The 16,554-nt window shown below is 41.2% G+C and overlaps 1 protein-coding gene and 1 long non-coding RNA gene across 2 annotated transcripts in view; one reads left to right on the plus strand and one right to left on the minus strand.

The window, feature by feature from the left end:
* LOC141132312 (uncharacterized) overlaps positions 1-16,554 on the minus strand; it is a 218,840-nt gene that overhangs the window by 62,131 nt on the left and 140,155 nt on the right. The window lies entirely within an intron of this gene.
* Positions 14,409-16,554, plus strand: part of LOC141132298 (O-acyltransferase like protein-like) — a 104,263-nt gene continuing 102,117 nt past the window's right edge. Inside the window, exon 1 of the mRNA XM_073620565.1 lies at positions 14,409-14,560. Within this exon, the coding sequence (XP_073476666.1) occupies positions 14,410-14,560 (151 nt within the window). The 5' untranslated portion in view covers position 14,409. The remainder of the gene's footprint in view (positions 14,561-16,554) is intronic.

Consider the following 16,554-nt stretch of genomic DNA (forward strand, 5'->3'; position numbering starts at 1 on the left):
AAGCTGGTCAAAGTTGATGGGAAGATGGATGGAGCCAAATACAGGGTAATCTTAGAAGAAAACCTGTTAGTCTGCAAAAGACTTGAGACGGGGGGGGGTTCACTTTCTGGCAGAACAACGACCATAAACATACAGCCAGAGCTACAATGGAATGGTTTAGATCAAAGCATATTCACATTCATGTGTTAGAATGGCCCAAAGTCCAGACCTAAATCCAATTGAGAATCTGTGGGAAGACTTGAAAATTGCTGTTCACAGACGCTCTCCATCCAATCTGACAGAGCTTGAGGTATTTTGCAAAGAAGAATGGGCAATAATTTCACTCTCTAGATGTGCAAAGCTGGTAGAGACATCCCCAAAAAGACTTGCAGCTGTAATTGTATTGAAAGGTGGTTCTATAAAGTATTGACTCAGGGGGGCTGAATACAAATGCACGCCACCCTTTTTTCAGATATTTATTTGTAAAAAAATTTGAAAATCATTTATCATTTTCCTTCCACTTCACAATTATGGGCCACTTTGTGTTGGTCTATCACATAAAATCTCGATAAAATACATTTACATTTTTGGTTGTAACATGACAAAGTGTGGAAAATTTCAAGGGGTATGAATACTTTTTCAAGGCACTGTATAGGGCTGGTATTGGCTCTCAGAATATATGGCAACCTTAGCTTTAACAGATTTTAGATGTCGCACAGAGGATTTTTGTAATTTGCCTATTTTTTTGGTTTGGGGCATGGCATAGTTGGGCCACTGTATGCACAGCAGTAACATAAAACAGTGCTCGATAATATATGGATAGAAGGTCCCACATGAAAGTTTTGGTGGACACAGAAGGAAGAAAAAGTTTTATTTAACATCTACTGAGGTCCCCTATGTATACAGGTGCCACGTTGCATCGATTTTAGTGCTTTATTCTCTCTGCTTTAGTGTGTGCACTACGAGAGCAACTCAACCAGCACGGGCCTACAGAAAACACTTCTGTGCAGGAGACTTGTATCTATCCAGGCAGCGGAAGCAACAGAACAATTTTGTATTTATTTTTATTATTTTTTTGGATTTACTTCCATGCAGGGGATAAAAGGGATGTAAGGCCTGTTTTTGGATTAAAGTGAAAAGCCCTTTTAATATATATTTTAACATAATTTATTTGTATTACTGCAACACAATCTTAATATGTATGTACGTCTTGCTGAATGAAAATTGCCTGGTGGACTTTGAATTGGTAGAGTTTTCTGATATAGGGCACCTTAAATAGTTTATGGAGACCAGCAGTATAAGTAAAGGTTTGTAAAGCTATATATCTCATTTAGACTGTCCCATTGTAATGCTTAAATGAGAATCCCTTTCCATGTGGTAACTTATACAACCCTGTCATCAGAAACAACAGTATCCTCGTCCTTTGCTTTTCTCTATCTGAAATAAGGGGCTGCCATTGCTAACCTCCGGGAACTAGTGGTCTGTCTCTTGCTTTGAGTGCAACTCAAGTTTTTGAACTTCTAACTCGGAATAAGGGGTTGATTTTCTAAAATTGGAGAGTGCAAAATCAATAGAAACACAACCTTGGCAAGGCACAACCCTGCTCCTTCCTCCTCCAAGCTAAACAGACTGGAGACCACTGTCCACTGGTAACTTTCCTATGGAGACCAGAATGTCCGGAGAAGCAGGAGCCAGCAGCATTGAAAGTTGTAAATTGCAAGTTCTGGGGAAAGAATTTTGATGATTAGTTTACTGGGGAATGTTTTTTTTTTTTTTTTTTTTTTTGTGCTCAATGTGTTAAGCTGAAAAAAAAACGCTGAGGGTTTAATACTACTTTTAATGTTTAAATCTTTATACATTCTAAATTACTGTTGCTTGGTAACCAGCAGGGGACAATCGGCAATTAGCACATCTCGTATTCCATCTCTAACTCTATGGAAGGAAGTTAGATGGAGTCAGGAGAGCTATCTGCACCGCTCTGCTTCTTGACACTGCAGATAATTACATAACATTTCTGTATGCAGAGAAAATGTTGTATTACATTCTAACGGTAATCTGGATCCTATAAATAGGCGTGAGGACGAGATAAAAAATACTAATTACAAAGGTTAATATTTTGCTCTTCTATGTTAGAACATCAGATTTGCTTGAATGGGGGGAAGATGTGGTATTATGTTTAAAGCCTAACTGCAGATATACATTTTTTTTTTTTTTTGACTAATTATACACTATACCAAAAGTATTGGGACGCCTGCTTTACACGCACATGAACTTTAATGGCATCCCAGGCTAAAGCCTCGAACACACGAGATTATCAGGCTACCAATCATCCGTTTTTTTTGTTGCATGCTACTCTTCTATCGAAAGTAAAGAAGTTACTCAACCTACGAAAATCCATGTACGACAGAATACAACTTCGGAATCAATGTCATTGAATAGTGTTGAATTGTTTTGTAATGTATTCCTTTGTTTCTGAGCATGCGTAGTCTTGCTCTTACGATTTGGTTTGGATGGAAATTGTACTAATTAAACGATAATCGGATGTTCTGTTCACGTATGTTAAAAATTTTATAGCATGCACCTTCAGGTTTTGTCGCCTGAAAAGTCAGATTCGGCTGTCAAAAAACCTATATTAACGATCGGATAATTGGCCAATCGCTCGTCATACGGCATTTTACTTCTGATTTTCTTATTGTGTGTACGGGCCTTTAGTCCATATTGTTTAATATTGAGTTGGCCCACCCTTTGCAGCTTTAACAGCTTCAACTCTTCTGGGAAGGCTGTCCACAAGGCTTAGGAGTGTGTCTATGGGAATGTGTGACCATTCTTCCAGAAGCACATTTGTAGGGTTCAATATTGAACCCTACGGACTAAGACTGTGATGCCATTAAAGTTTATGTGCAGGTAAAGGCAGGCATCCCAATACTTTTGGTAATATAGTGTACATTTTATATAGTTTGGAGACTAACTAAAATTACTGTCTGTGACACCCCTGGGGAAATCCCCCACCACCCCTTCTTTTTCTTGCCCCTGTAGCATGCTTGCATGAAATGGGTGAGCACTGTTGTCACAGAGACAGGAAGCCACATATAGAAATAAAAGTGTTGTCAGATGTTCTAACCCTTTACCACTCCACTGAGATTGTTCCGTTTTCCCATTGAAAAAAATAATCCCAGCACTTCTTGTCCTGACCGTATTTGAGGGGAAATGTCAATAGGGACACAGACGGAAATAAAAATTTGACCAAGGCTCTAACCTTCATTCATATTCAAACATAAAAAGAAAATTGTGTCTGCAGTTGGGCTTTACAGTGTGTGTGTTGTGTGTGAGTGTGTGTGTTTTTTTTTTTTTTTGGTTCTTTTAAATTGATAATGACGTTAAAAAATATTTCCACAGTATTTCATGTTTTTCCCTTCTTTTTAATAATTTAAATAATGCACAGGGACCAAGGAAAAAAATTAAAATGCATCTTATTAAATTGAGGTCCCTTTCCTTCTTTGCACAGTTCTTTGTGAAGTTGAAGCTATGAATTGTAATATGTAAACTTATTAAAAAAAATAAAAATAGGAAACAATAAAATAGGTACAGTATTGTCCCTTTGAAATCTATTTCTCTGTGAGAGTTCTAGGATCTGTTTTTATTATTATTGCTTTTTTTTTAAATTTTATTTTATACCTTTTATGTATCTCAAAATGTTTATTTTGTATTAATTTTTATAAATCTATATTTTGTGTATATATTGGAAGTGCATGATGACGTTTCTGTGATTGTCCAGTCTTGCTGCTGTCAGATTATTCTATGCCTATATCCTTTGTGTCTTTGTAACTGTATGAAATACATTTCACATGTAAATAAAAGTAAAATATTTGACTTGGAATATGTTTGCCCCCCCCACCTTTTTTCAGATTTTTGTAAACAAAAAAAAAATCTAAACTTTTTGAGTCAATACTGTAAACCTGTAAATACACGGTTGAAATAGGTCTAATCTTTTCTACCTGTTGGTATTTGTAATTTTCTTTAGCCAGTTTTCTGAGTTACTCACCCATGGTGTCCATACACTCAGGGGCATATCCACCGCGAGGCAAACAAGGCGGTTGCCTTGGGCGGCATTTTTCGGGTGGGCGGCACCTGTACCGTGATGATGCCTATAAGCTATGACTAAGCACTCCTTGTCGTGTGAAACGCGTAAGATTTGTTCCACTTTGCTGTGATCTGTATTTTGGATGATACCTTATTGAATAAAGGCAACAATCTTTGGAGTGCGGCTGTCCAAAATGTTTCTGATGTCTAACCGTGATGATGCCTGCAGGCGTCACCCCGGTGTTTTTTTTTTAGAGCCGGTGGTCGGCTCTCTTGTAATAGCAATCCACTCAATTATTATAAGCATCAAGAGGAGACTTCCCACCACCCCCCAACAGAGCAACCAGCTCGCACAACCGCCTGACAGCAAAGCAAAGCCGGGATCAGCTTTAATTGGCTTTTCGTAACGGTAAACCGGAAGCGATGACTTGACATCACTTCCAGTTGACTCAGAAACCATCTGTGCCAGTGTTAAAGCATTCAAAAACACAGATCTTGGTGTTTTGAATGCTTTTAAGTGCAGAGGAGGAATTTTGGGGTCTTTTAGACCCCAGATCTCTCCATAAAGAGTTCCTGTCACTGCCTATTGCTGTCACAAGGGATGTTTACATTCCTTGTGACAGCAATAAAAGTGATAAAAAAATAAAATTGAAGCAACAACTCTCAAAGGCGAAAGCGCGTGTTGGTCTACAGCGACCGTCCCACACATGAGGTATCACCGCGAACGTCAGATCATGGGTAGCACCAGAACTCCTCTGTAAATCTAAAGTGGTAACCTGTAAAAGAGTTTAAAGCGTCGCCTATAGATGGTAAAATTTACGTGGTTCGTCACTGTTGCACAGGCATGCGCATTTTCAAAAAAAAGAAGAAAAATAAAAAAGAAAGAAGGACGGCGCCCTCTAAGTGCAGCATGTATGTTAAAAATATTTATTACAATAGATAAAAACACTCACATTTGAGTTGCTAAAAACCAGCATGTAAAGTAGTTTCATCCGCGTGCTCTCGGGGGATGTGGGTGTCACGGGCCGGTGGGGGGGTTCCTGGGATGTGAGTCCTGTGACCTGGGTCCTGGTAGCTGTTCCGGTGGTGCCCAGGGTCCTCAGAGCCTCCGGGCGGCCAGGATGTCGGTCATGGATCCTCCGTGGAGCGCTGTGCTGACCTGCGTCTTCACTTCCGGGAGCGGGGTGAGGCGGGCGGTGCTTCGCGTTCGGAGCACCGAACATACATGCTGCACTTAGAGGGCACCGTCCTTCTTTCTTTTTTATTGTTCCAGAGCTTCTTCTAGCTTTTATAGACTGGCTGCCTTCCATTTATTCAGCATCATGTTATCCTTACATGGACTAATACCTGAACTTGTTGTGAAACATTAACTACCACCACCAAGTTCCCCCTCCCGTGTCACTGGATTTGATTGACAGCAGCGGGAGGCAATCGCTCCCACTGCTATCAATCTGTCCAATGGAGAAAGACCGCAGCGGGAGCTGCTGCGCTCGTGCACATCGTGTCAGGGCTGGGTTCAGCCCTTCCTTCTCTAAGCTGGCTGCTCAGCTGTCGGCTAATTGCCAGCTCCTATCTCTCCACAGGTACTCAGCTGTTGATGATATCCTGCTAGTTAGTCCTGCCTACTTAAGCCATCCAGTCCAGATGATCTCTGCCTTCGCCTTGGTCACATCTCTAAAGACGCTCTCTTGTGTTCCTGTTAAAGACTTGCTTGGCTGACATGCCTTCTGGCTCCAGATCCTGCTTGCTGTTCTACTACGCTCCTCTCTGGCTCCCTGATGTTTTGGCTTGTCTGACTATCCTTTCCGGTTCCTGAACTCTGGCTATGTTTTGACTACGTTTACTCTGTTTACCTTCTGTCTCAGTCTGATTCATGGTTTCGGACACATCGCTCGATTGGATCAGGCTCAGGAAAGGAAAAGGGGGGGGGATTGTCTGGGGGGCAGCTGCAGCACAGAAGGTTTTTCACTTTAATGCATAGAATTCATTAAGGTGAAAAAACTTAAAGCGGATATAAACCGCTGGACGTTTTTATTTTCTTACCTGCAAGGTGAAGGCATAATATGCATCGCATACTAGCACATTACGTGAAACTTACCACAAAACTAAGCATTTCAGCGATGCAATGTCATCACTGGAGGCCGCTTCCATCTTCACCCGTCTTGCTTCTGTGTTCGTTGACTTCAGCTCTGTGACTGTCGGGTGCTGCGATGATGCCACTCCCGCGCATGCGCCTTTAAGGCTTTACAGTAGAACCACTTTAACAAGTTTGTTTGCTTCTAACATTCGATTTTGGAACAAATGAACATTACCGAACAAACACTACATACACTGTTAGAAATTCTCAAAAAATAAGCAACCAGCGCTTACAACACCAACTATATCTAATCCCACTACTAAATAATGCAAAATGTATATGTAAACCAAAAGTGACGAATTTCCAAAATCAAACCAAAATAAATTTTTCATCAAAATCAATAATAGTCCATATCTTTTGACTCAATAATATGACAGTGTTCCTACCCCTGTGCTCTCTATTCCCTGGATAGGTAAAAGGTCTACCAGATAATTATGACTCCTTATCAAAACTGAGTCATAAAGCGCTTTTCACATTAGGTATTAAATGGCAGGACCTCCCAGATGTCCCCTCTCCACCACGTATGAACAGGTCAGTATGGTGTTCTTCAACTCCAGTATCAAAACATAACTTCATAGTGTTGTAAGTACCACTTCATATCACTCAAACTAAAAACTACTCACAAGGCAACAAACACAGCCACCACTCTCAATAATATGGGTAGATGAAAGGCTCACCAAATACTAATGACCTGCTGGCTTTAACCACTTCTGCTCCGAAAGGTTTTACCTACTTCCTGACCAGGCCATTTTTTGCGATACGGCACTGTGTTGCTTTAAATGACAATTGCGTGGTTGTGCGTACCCAAATAAAACTGATAGCCTTTTTTCCCCCACAATTAGAGCTTTCTTTTGTGGTATTTGATCCCTCTGCGGTTTTTATTTTTTGCACTATAAACAAAAAAGACCAACAATTTTGAATAAAAAACAATATTTTTTACTTTCCGCTATAAAACATTCCCAATAAAAAAAATGTAAAATATCAAATTTCTTTATCGTTTTAGACCAATTTGTATTCTGCTACATATTTTTGGTAAAAATAAAAAATCCCAATAAGCGTATATTGATTGGTTTGCGCAAAAGTTATCGCGTCTACAAATTATGGGATTGATTTATGGCATTTTAATTTATTTTTTTTTTACTAGTAATGAAGGCGATCAGCGATTTTTAGCGGGACTGCGACATTGCGGTGGACAAATTGGACACTAAGTGACACTTTTTGGGGACCAGTGACACCAATACAGTGATCCGTGCTAAAAAAAAAAAATGCACTGATCGCTGTATATTACACTGGCAGGGAAGGGGTTAACATCAGGGGCGATCAAAGGGTTAAGTGTGTCCCTGGGAGGTGCTTTCTAATTGTGTGGGGGACGGATACCCTGAAGGAAGAGAGAGATCGTGTTTCAGCTTAGCTGAAACACAAGATCTCTCTTTTCCTCCCTCACAGATCAGTGGTTTGCTTTGTTTACATAGATAGGCACACCACTGAATGAACACTGCTCTCCACAGAATGATCGGTGGGTCGCGGTGGCCATCACGGACGCTGGACCCGCTGATTGGCTCCCACTGTGTCACTCCGGCGGCACACGCACCCCTACACTGCGTGCACAAAATCTTGTACAGGTACGTGATTTTGCGCAACCGGGCCTCTCTGCCACAGTGTATATATGTATATATGTGTGTGTAGTGGCTGGTCCGGAAGCGGTTAAGCAAGTCAAACCTACAGACTTTCTAGGAATTCTGAAAACTGTTGCCCTCCGCTTCCATGGAACCTTTCCTCATGCATACAGAGTCCAGAATTTCCACTCTTCATCTGTTCGGAGTCACCATTAAACCCCAGACAATCTCACTAGACATTTATGAAATAATGCTAGTTGCAAGAGATCCAGGTTCTCCTCCAGAAAACCACTGTGTTTCCCAGCCTCCCAGTACAGGTGTATCCCGTTTCTATGAGGAAGGCACAAAATGGTGCTCAATTTTGTCCTCCAGATACAATCACCCTAAAGTTGATGTCACCACAGCTTCCTCACTCTCCTCCTCCGTGCAGGACAAGTATATAAACAGAGCCTCTGAATGAGACAATTGAGCAGCATTTGGTACCTTCCTGATGGAGATGGTGTACACCTGGATACACCTGCAGATTGGAGCTGGGCAATATAAAGTGTTTTTCTTTTGGAAAAGGGGAGTACCTGAGGGCAAGCATTGCCCTCAGTGCACAATGGGGGCGAGGGGGGGTAATTTTTGCTGTGCTGTAACCATTAACCGCTTAAGGATCAGCTAAGACAAAAAAAAGGGAAATTTGGGACTTTGAATGAGGTGGTAGACTCGTGTAGAAAACGTGGTTGATTTTATTAGAGTAAAAAATTGGAAATACATGTAAATGATAAACATCATGACCCAGAGATAAATACATTTCAAAAGATATTTATACACGAAACACTTTTTTCTGCACGAAAGGTAATTGCCAGAGTCTGGATGAGGCCTAATCCTCGGGATAGCGGAAGTCAACAACACTTTGCCTTACAAGAAGCTTGTTTACCTACATAGAGGTTGCCCATCCAAATATGACCAAATGACAAATGGTCACCAGAAACCTGCATATGAGCAAAATATAGAAACAGGGTGCCCCAGAGGCCAGCACTCCTACACACCACACATGTAGAGCTGTTACAGTAGGGACTGGCCGGTTTAGGCAGCATAACCTGAGAAACCTGTAAAGCGCATGACACTAAGGGACACAAGAATCAGTTATTGTATGCATACTATGGGAAAATGTGGTATGATATGGGGTGTAATACTGAACACGACCTTGTGTGAATATATCTCAGAAACTGTTTTGATGTTTACTTTGTACACAATATTATTGTTTGATCAATAAAGCTTATGTTCAAGTAAAAAAAAAAAATGATAAACATCATATGGAAAAATAGGTAATGAAGTGTTATTATATTAATACATATGCATACTGGATAGAAATACAGATCAATAGTAAAATTCATATACAAAAGTCAATGTCATCATAATGTACGTATGCCTAAAATTATATGAATAGATGTATACATAGTAAACACTTGGCAGATATATATAGCATAGTCAATTCACGTGACAGCTGGCAGCTCGATAAATGACACAAAGGTTAAAAATGAGTATGACATATCCTGATATTATGTTGGTAGGGCATGTGACTACATCCTTAAGGCCCGACGTGTTTCTGTGTGAAATACACTTCTTCAGGTGTTTAGGAGTGTCTATGAAAAATATAAATTATAGGAATTAATCCTGATATGGGTAAGTACAGCAGGTCAAGACATAGTAATGTCGTACACCCTAAGTACTTACATGCCTATGAGTAGCAATGGTGTGCAGTATGATCAGAAACGGAGCCATGGGAAGAGACATGGACCCCTAGTGACCAGGGTGTGTCCAGTGGTGAAAAACAACAAAATTGTTGAAGTGACCTTAAAAAGATAATTAGAGTGGCCATTAGTGGTGAAAGTAGGGAAATGGAAACCTAGAATAAAGAATGAGGTAAAGTGTGTGAGAACGGTGGTGGTATGAACCACTGCATCACAAGAAGTGAGTGACTAGTGAGAAGCTGGGAAAAAGAGAAAGCAAAATAGACATGTGCAAAAAGGTACTGTCCCAAGGACACAACTGTGTTTACTTTCACCACTAATGGCCACTCTAATTATCTTTTTTAGGTCACTTCAACAATTTTGTTGTTTTTCACCACTGGACACACCTTGGTCACTAGGGGTCCATGTCTCTTTTGGGGGTCTCTGCGTGTGCAAGTCCTTGGTTATGGGGTGTTCCATCACCTCAGCTCCCAGGACAGACCATTCCCATGGCTCCATTTCTGATCATACTGCACACCATTGCTACTCATAGGCATGTAAGTACTTAGGGTGTACAACATTACTATGTCTTGACCTGCTGTACTTACCCATATCAGGATTAATTCCTATAATTTATATTTTTCATAGACACTCCTAAACATCCGCCTCTGAAGAAGTGTATTTCACACAGAAACAAGTCGGGCCTTAAGGATGTAGTCACATGCCCTACCAACATAATATCAGGATATGTCATACTCATTTTTAACCTTTGTATCATTTATCGAGCTGCCAGCTGTCACGTAATTTGACTATGCTATATATATCTGCCAAGTGTTTACTATGTATACATCTATTTACTTTTGTATATGAATTTTACTATTGATCTGTATTTATATTCAGTATGCATATGTATTAATATAATAACACTTCATTACCTATTTTTCCATATGATGTTTATCATTTACATGTATTTCCAATTTTTTACTCTAATAAAATCAACCATGTTTTCTACACGAGTCTACCACCTCATTCAAAGTCCCAAATTTCCCTTTTTTTTGTCTTAACTGATTCCGGGATGGAGGCACATGCCATGTGCCTCATCTAAAGTCCCAAAACCCCGCAAATACATTGCTTAAGGATCAGCCGCCGTCATTATACTGTGGCAGGTTGGCATGGCTGCGAAAGTTGTCGTAGGTTACGCTGACCGCTTTAAGAGCGATAGGCAGCGCGCGTGACGCTGGAGCCGATGCACGTGGCAGGTGGCCGTTATGTCCGCCAGGCCACCCGCGATCGCTCCTTAGAGAGCCAGAACGGGATCTGTCAATGTAGACAGACAGATCCCCATTCTCTCAAGGGAGTAGAGAGAGATCTGCTGTTCCTAGTGATTAGTAACAGCGATCTCTCTCCTCCTCCAGTCAGTCCCATCCCCCCACAGTTAGAAACATCCCAGGGAACACATTTAACCCCTTGATCGCCCCCTAGTGTTAACCCCTTCCCTATCAGTGACATTTACACAGTAATCAGTGCATTTTTATACCACTGATCGCTGAATAAATGTCAATGGTTCCAAAATAGTATCCGATCTGTCCGCCGCAATGTCGCAGTCCTGCTAAAAATCACAGATCACTGCCATTATTAGTAAAAAACTAAAAATTAAAATGCCATAAATCTATCCCCTATTTTATAGACGCTATAACTTTTGCGCAAACCATCCAATATATGCTTATTGCGATTTTTCTTTTACCAAAAATATTTAGAAAAATACATATTGGCCTAAACTGATGAAGAAATTTTTTGTTTTACTTTTTTTTGGATATTTATTATAGTAAAAAAATATTGTTGTTTTTTTCAAAATTGTTGCTCTTTTTTTTGTTTATATCGCAAAAAAAAAACAAAAGAAGTGGAGGTGATCAAATACCACCAAAAGAAAGCTCTATTTGTGGGAAAAAACGGACATCAATTTTGTTTGGGTACAATGTCGCCCAACCGCGCAATTGTCAGTTAAAACGACGCAGTGCCGCATAGCAAAAAATGGCCTGGTCGTTAAGGGGGCAAATTCTTCCGGGCCTTAAGTGGTTAAACTGGGTTTAGTTCTGGCTTAAAGCAGCACTACACCCAGCAATTTAACTCTTTTTCCCAAGGCAGTTACAATTTAAGGCATGCCATGAATGAGAACTGTCACAGTTGCTTTTGCTTCTAAAAGGAACTATCAAGCCAACAAATGGCCGGTGTCATAACTGATCACATGTGCAGCATCATGACAACTTCAGGTCAAACCGAAGCTAAGATGCCAGCTTCCTTGGCTGTGAAGGATAGGAGGGTTTAGTTCTACTTTAAAGGACAAGATCACTTTTTCATGAAAAATGAAAATGTAAACAAACTCCAAACATGCTGACCACCCCACCCCAGCACATAGCCGCCATGATGCCCCCGGTTGCCAGTGTAGCGGTCTTTACACTGCAATGCACGTCCCCCTGAGTGAGTATCCATCATAATGCCCAGAGTGGCAAGTGCTCTTTGGTCAGCCCAGCCACATGACCATGCTGACCAATGAGATGGGCATCTAAGGCTTCTTCTTCTGGTAAGACGCAATCACATTGTGTCACTTTGACCAATGAGCACTTTCCATTGTGAGAATTATGGATACAGCAGAGCTGCAGGGAAGGAAGAAGCATCACAAGGAGTCATGTTGATAGAAGGAGAGAGATGAGTGACAGAGAAACTTACTCATAAGTGTGCTGCTTCTTCTCTACTGTCCAGGGCGGGGGGTGAAAATGAAACTGCTGAAGAAGATCAGGTCCCCGTCCCTGTTAGACAGAGCTGTACTGTGGGGAGAGCTGTGTAAATCATTTGGAAGGCAAACCGTCTCTCATATTTGTATGTATTCTATATATTTAGCTGTTTGCCTGTCTTAACCGCCTCCCACCCAGCCCAATATAAAAATACGGCCTGTACCAAGCTGGCCCTGGTAGTATGTGATCGCTGTGACCATTCACATTCAGTTGTACGCAATGGCTTTCATTCACAGCCATTCATTGTGCACTATTGTGATCTCTGTGATTGGTCACAGTGATTACATGGTACAGGGCCAATAACAACCATCACAATATTACACAATGGCACAAGAATGGATGCACTTCACAAAGTAAAAATGATTGCTTATACAGTCACCATCACTGTAATAAGCAATCATAAAGTGTAAAAAAAAAATTCTGATTACCTCCTCAGAGCAGTACAGTGTCTATCAATCTTGTGACAGACTCACCCGGGACAGAGGCTATTGGAGGGAACTGAATGTGAGCCTCTTGCCAACAGATTATGGGCCTTGGATTTAAGGGAACAATACTCTGCAAGGTGAATTAGAAATCCAGTCTGATCTGTACTAATCAGACTCAATCGTGTATTTATTGTATGTTGTTTGATTCTGTTGTGGACTCTTTGCTGTGGTCATTTGGGATGTGTGTCCCTGTAGAGGGAGAGGGGATTCCTCCAGCAGCCCCCCTGCTGATAAGACTGATTCATACTGTTGGGACACATACTGTGAGGAGATGCTGGTGTCATCAACTCCAACTACCTGTCTTGTTCTCTGCTATAATGTGTTTAATGTAAATGAGTCTAGTCTGGCTTACCACAGGTTCTAAGGGTATTCCACACATTGTTGTTTGTTCTAATTAACCCTGTGTTGATGTTTATGGTAATGTGTATTGAATAGTCACCTAGTCTGGGTAAATGATTTAGTAAACTAGCTCATGTTAATTAGGTTACAGTTGTATTGTTAGAGGAGGTTCCAACGGCATATAAAGTCTTGTAATTTGGATTCTAAAAAAAATAGTCCATGTTAGCAGTGAAGCAAGTGTCGCCTTGTTTTGTGCTTATGAGCGGTTGGAATATCTGATATCTGAGTCCAGACTGGGAGGAAGTGGTATACTGACAGAAGCACTCAAGTGGAGTGTGGGACGTTCCGTGACAAGTGTCACAGTGGCAATATGGTGACATTGTACTAACCACCACATCCGTCATATGGGGGGTTGATTTACTAAAACCGGAGCATGCAAAAATCTGGTGCAGCTGTACATAGAAACCAATCAGCTTCCATTTTTTTTTTTTTTGGTCAAAGCATAATTGCCCAAGCTGAAGTTAGAAGCTGATTGGCTACCATACACAGCTGCACCAGATTTGTCCCTTTTCAGTTTTAGTAAATCACCCCCACAGTGACAACTGTCTACCAGTTGTGCTCCTACACTGTCACCCTATTGGATGCTTGTGGTCTCCACCAGGGGCTGGTGGAAACTACATGCGGCTGTGCTGACCCACATTGCCAAATCAAGCTTGCCCAATATCACTGGTGGGCGGAGGAGATCAGCACCACTGAGATGCAAAAAAAGTTAATAAAAAAGGTTAAAACGGTATTTTATTAAATCAAAAATTGGCATTTGTACCACAACACACTAAATGTAATTCATTTCGCATTTACATCCGCTTTAAGATTTATATCTTCATTTTTATTGTCTGCCTTGTTTTTTTTTTGGATGATGTATTTGTTTTGATTTTTTTATAACTAAAGGTTGAACTTGTATGACATTTGTCTCCTTTGTTCTAACTATTTAACCAAGTGTAGTGGAGTGAATGTAACATTTATATGTCTACATGTGCGTCACTAGAGTCATCCAACGGGCACAGTCTCCGTAGTGGACGGGAAACCTTAGACGCATCTTATTCACAGGTAAAGCCGGGGTGGTAATTGATTTTTCTACACAGATTTATGTGGTTATCTTCTGCAGCTGCTTTGGAAAATAGGAACTGTCATCCTGATTTGCCTGCAGACTTGACCTGTCACCTATAAAAGTCAGGAGATGCGTTGTTGGCAAACTCAAGTGTTATGATGGTTGAGGAAAGTTTGCTTGTATTCATGTCCTTGGCCCTCATCATGGTGGCTGCTCCAGCAAATGTGACCTTTAGCTGCTTCAAAGACACCATGAGCTATTTGTCGGATCTGAACAGTGATGTACCCAAAGCCTATGCCATGATGAGTAAGTACGTTCGTTTATTATTCTCTTTCAACGGATTTAAGAGCAACTTCAAGCAATGGGTAAAGCAAGTCTTTATGGACCTTGCTTTGTGCACTGGTCCAAATCATTTGGTGGAGGGGGGATTATGGTGTGGGGTTGTTTTTCAGGGGTTGGGTTTGGCCCCTTAGTTCCAGTGAAGGGAACTCTTAAGGCGTCAGCATACCAAGACATTTTGGACAATTTCATGTCCCCAACTTTGTGGAAACAGTTTGGGGATGGCCCCTTCCTGGTCCAACATGACTGCACACCAGTGCACAGAGCAAGGTCCATAAAGATATGGATGAGCGAGTTTGAGGTGGAGGAACTTGACTGGCTTGCACAGAGTCCTGACCTCAATCTGATAGAATACCTTTGGGTTTAATTGGAGCGGAGACTCCAAGCCAGGCCTTCTCGTCCACATCAGTGTCTGATCTCACAAATGCGCTTCTGGAAGAATGGTCAAACATTCCCATAGACACACTCCTAAGCCTTATGGACAGCCTTCCCAGAAGAGTTGAAGCTGTTATAGCTGCAAAGGGTGGGCCAACCCAATACTAAACCCTACAGACTAAGACTGGGATGCCATTAAAGTTCATGTGCGTGTAAAGGCAGGCGTCCCAAAACATTTGGCAATGAACTTTGATACCCCAGATTTTCAGCAGGTGATGCTTTAAAAGCCCCTACGGGTCATCACTTTAGAGTTAACCGTGAATATTGGACCTAGAATTATTTCCCTCTTACTGATATGCATGGCGATATCTAACACTTAGCGAAATTTATGTTTTTATGCAGAAACCGCTGATATGTATGTTTACACTTGCATGTACATGTACAGTTGTGCTCAAAAGTTTGCATACCCTGGCAGAAATAGTGACTTTTGGTAATGATAATGAAAATATGACTGAGCGTGCCAAAAAATTGTCTTTTATTTAGGGATAGTGATCATATGAAGCCTTTTATTATCACATAGTTGTTTGGCTCCTTTTGAATCCAAATAATAACAGAAATCACCCAAATGGCCCTGATAAAAAGTTTACATAACCTGGAATGTTTGGCCTTGGTACAGACACACAAGGTTAAAGTGCTTGTAAAGTCTTGTTTTTTTTTTCCCCTATAAATATAACAGACATGTTATACTTACCTGCTCTGTTGCAATGGATTTGCACAGAGCAGCCCAGATCCTCCTCTTCTCGGGTCCCTCTTCGCTGCTCCTGGCCCCTCCCTCCTGTCCTGCAGCTTGCTATGCGGCACCCAAGCTGAGTCACAGCTCCTCGTGTCCATTCAGACATAGAGCCCCAACCGACCCCGCCCCCTCTCGCTCCTGATTGGCTATCTGACTTTGACAGCGGCAGGAGCCAAAGGCGCTGCTGCTTTGTCTCAACCAATCAGGAAGGAGAATCTTGGACGGCTGGGACACTCGTGGACATCGCTGGACAGAGGGTGACCTCAGGTAAGTGTTGGGGGGCTGCTGTACATAGAAGGCTTTTTATCTCAATGCATTCTATGCATTAAGATAAAAAAAACCTACAACCCCTTTAATTTATGACATCTATGGCTTTTTAAATTGCAGTTAGTGTCTGTGTATATATGGTCAATGAGTTTGTTAGCTCTCATGTGGATGCACTAAGCAGGCTAGATACCGAACTATGGGGAGCAGAAAAAAAACTGTTAAAAGACCTGCATAACAAGGTAATAGAACTTTATAAAGATGGAAAAGGATATAAAAAGATATCCAAAGCCTTGAATATGCCAGTCAGTACTGTTCAATCACTTGTTAATAAGTGAAAAATGTGGGGGTCTCTTGATATGAAGCTAAGGTCATGTAGACCAAGAAAGATTGCAGCCACAGCTGCCAGAAGAATTGTTCGGTATATAAAGAAAAACCCACAGGTAACCTCAGGAGAAATACCGGTTGCTTTGGAAAAAGACAGTGTGTTTTTTGTTCAAGGAGCACAAAATAACAATACTTGAGCTGC

This window comes from Aquarana catesbeiana, linkage group LG01 (genome assembly GCF_042186555.1).
Source record: "Aquarana catesbeiana isolate 2022-GZ linkage group LG01, ASM4218655v1, whole genome shotgun sequence".
Classification (NCBI taxonomy): Eukaryota; Metazoa; Chordata; class Amphibia; order Anura; family Ranidae; genus Aquarana; species Aquarana catesbeiana.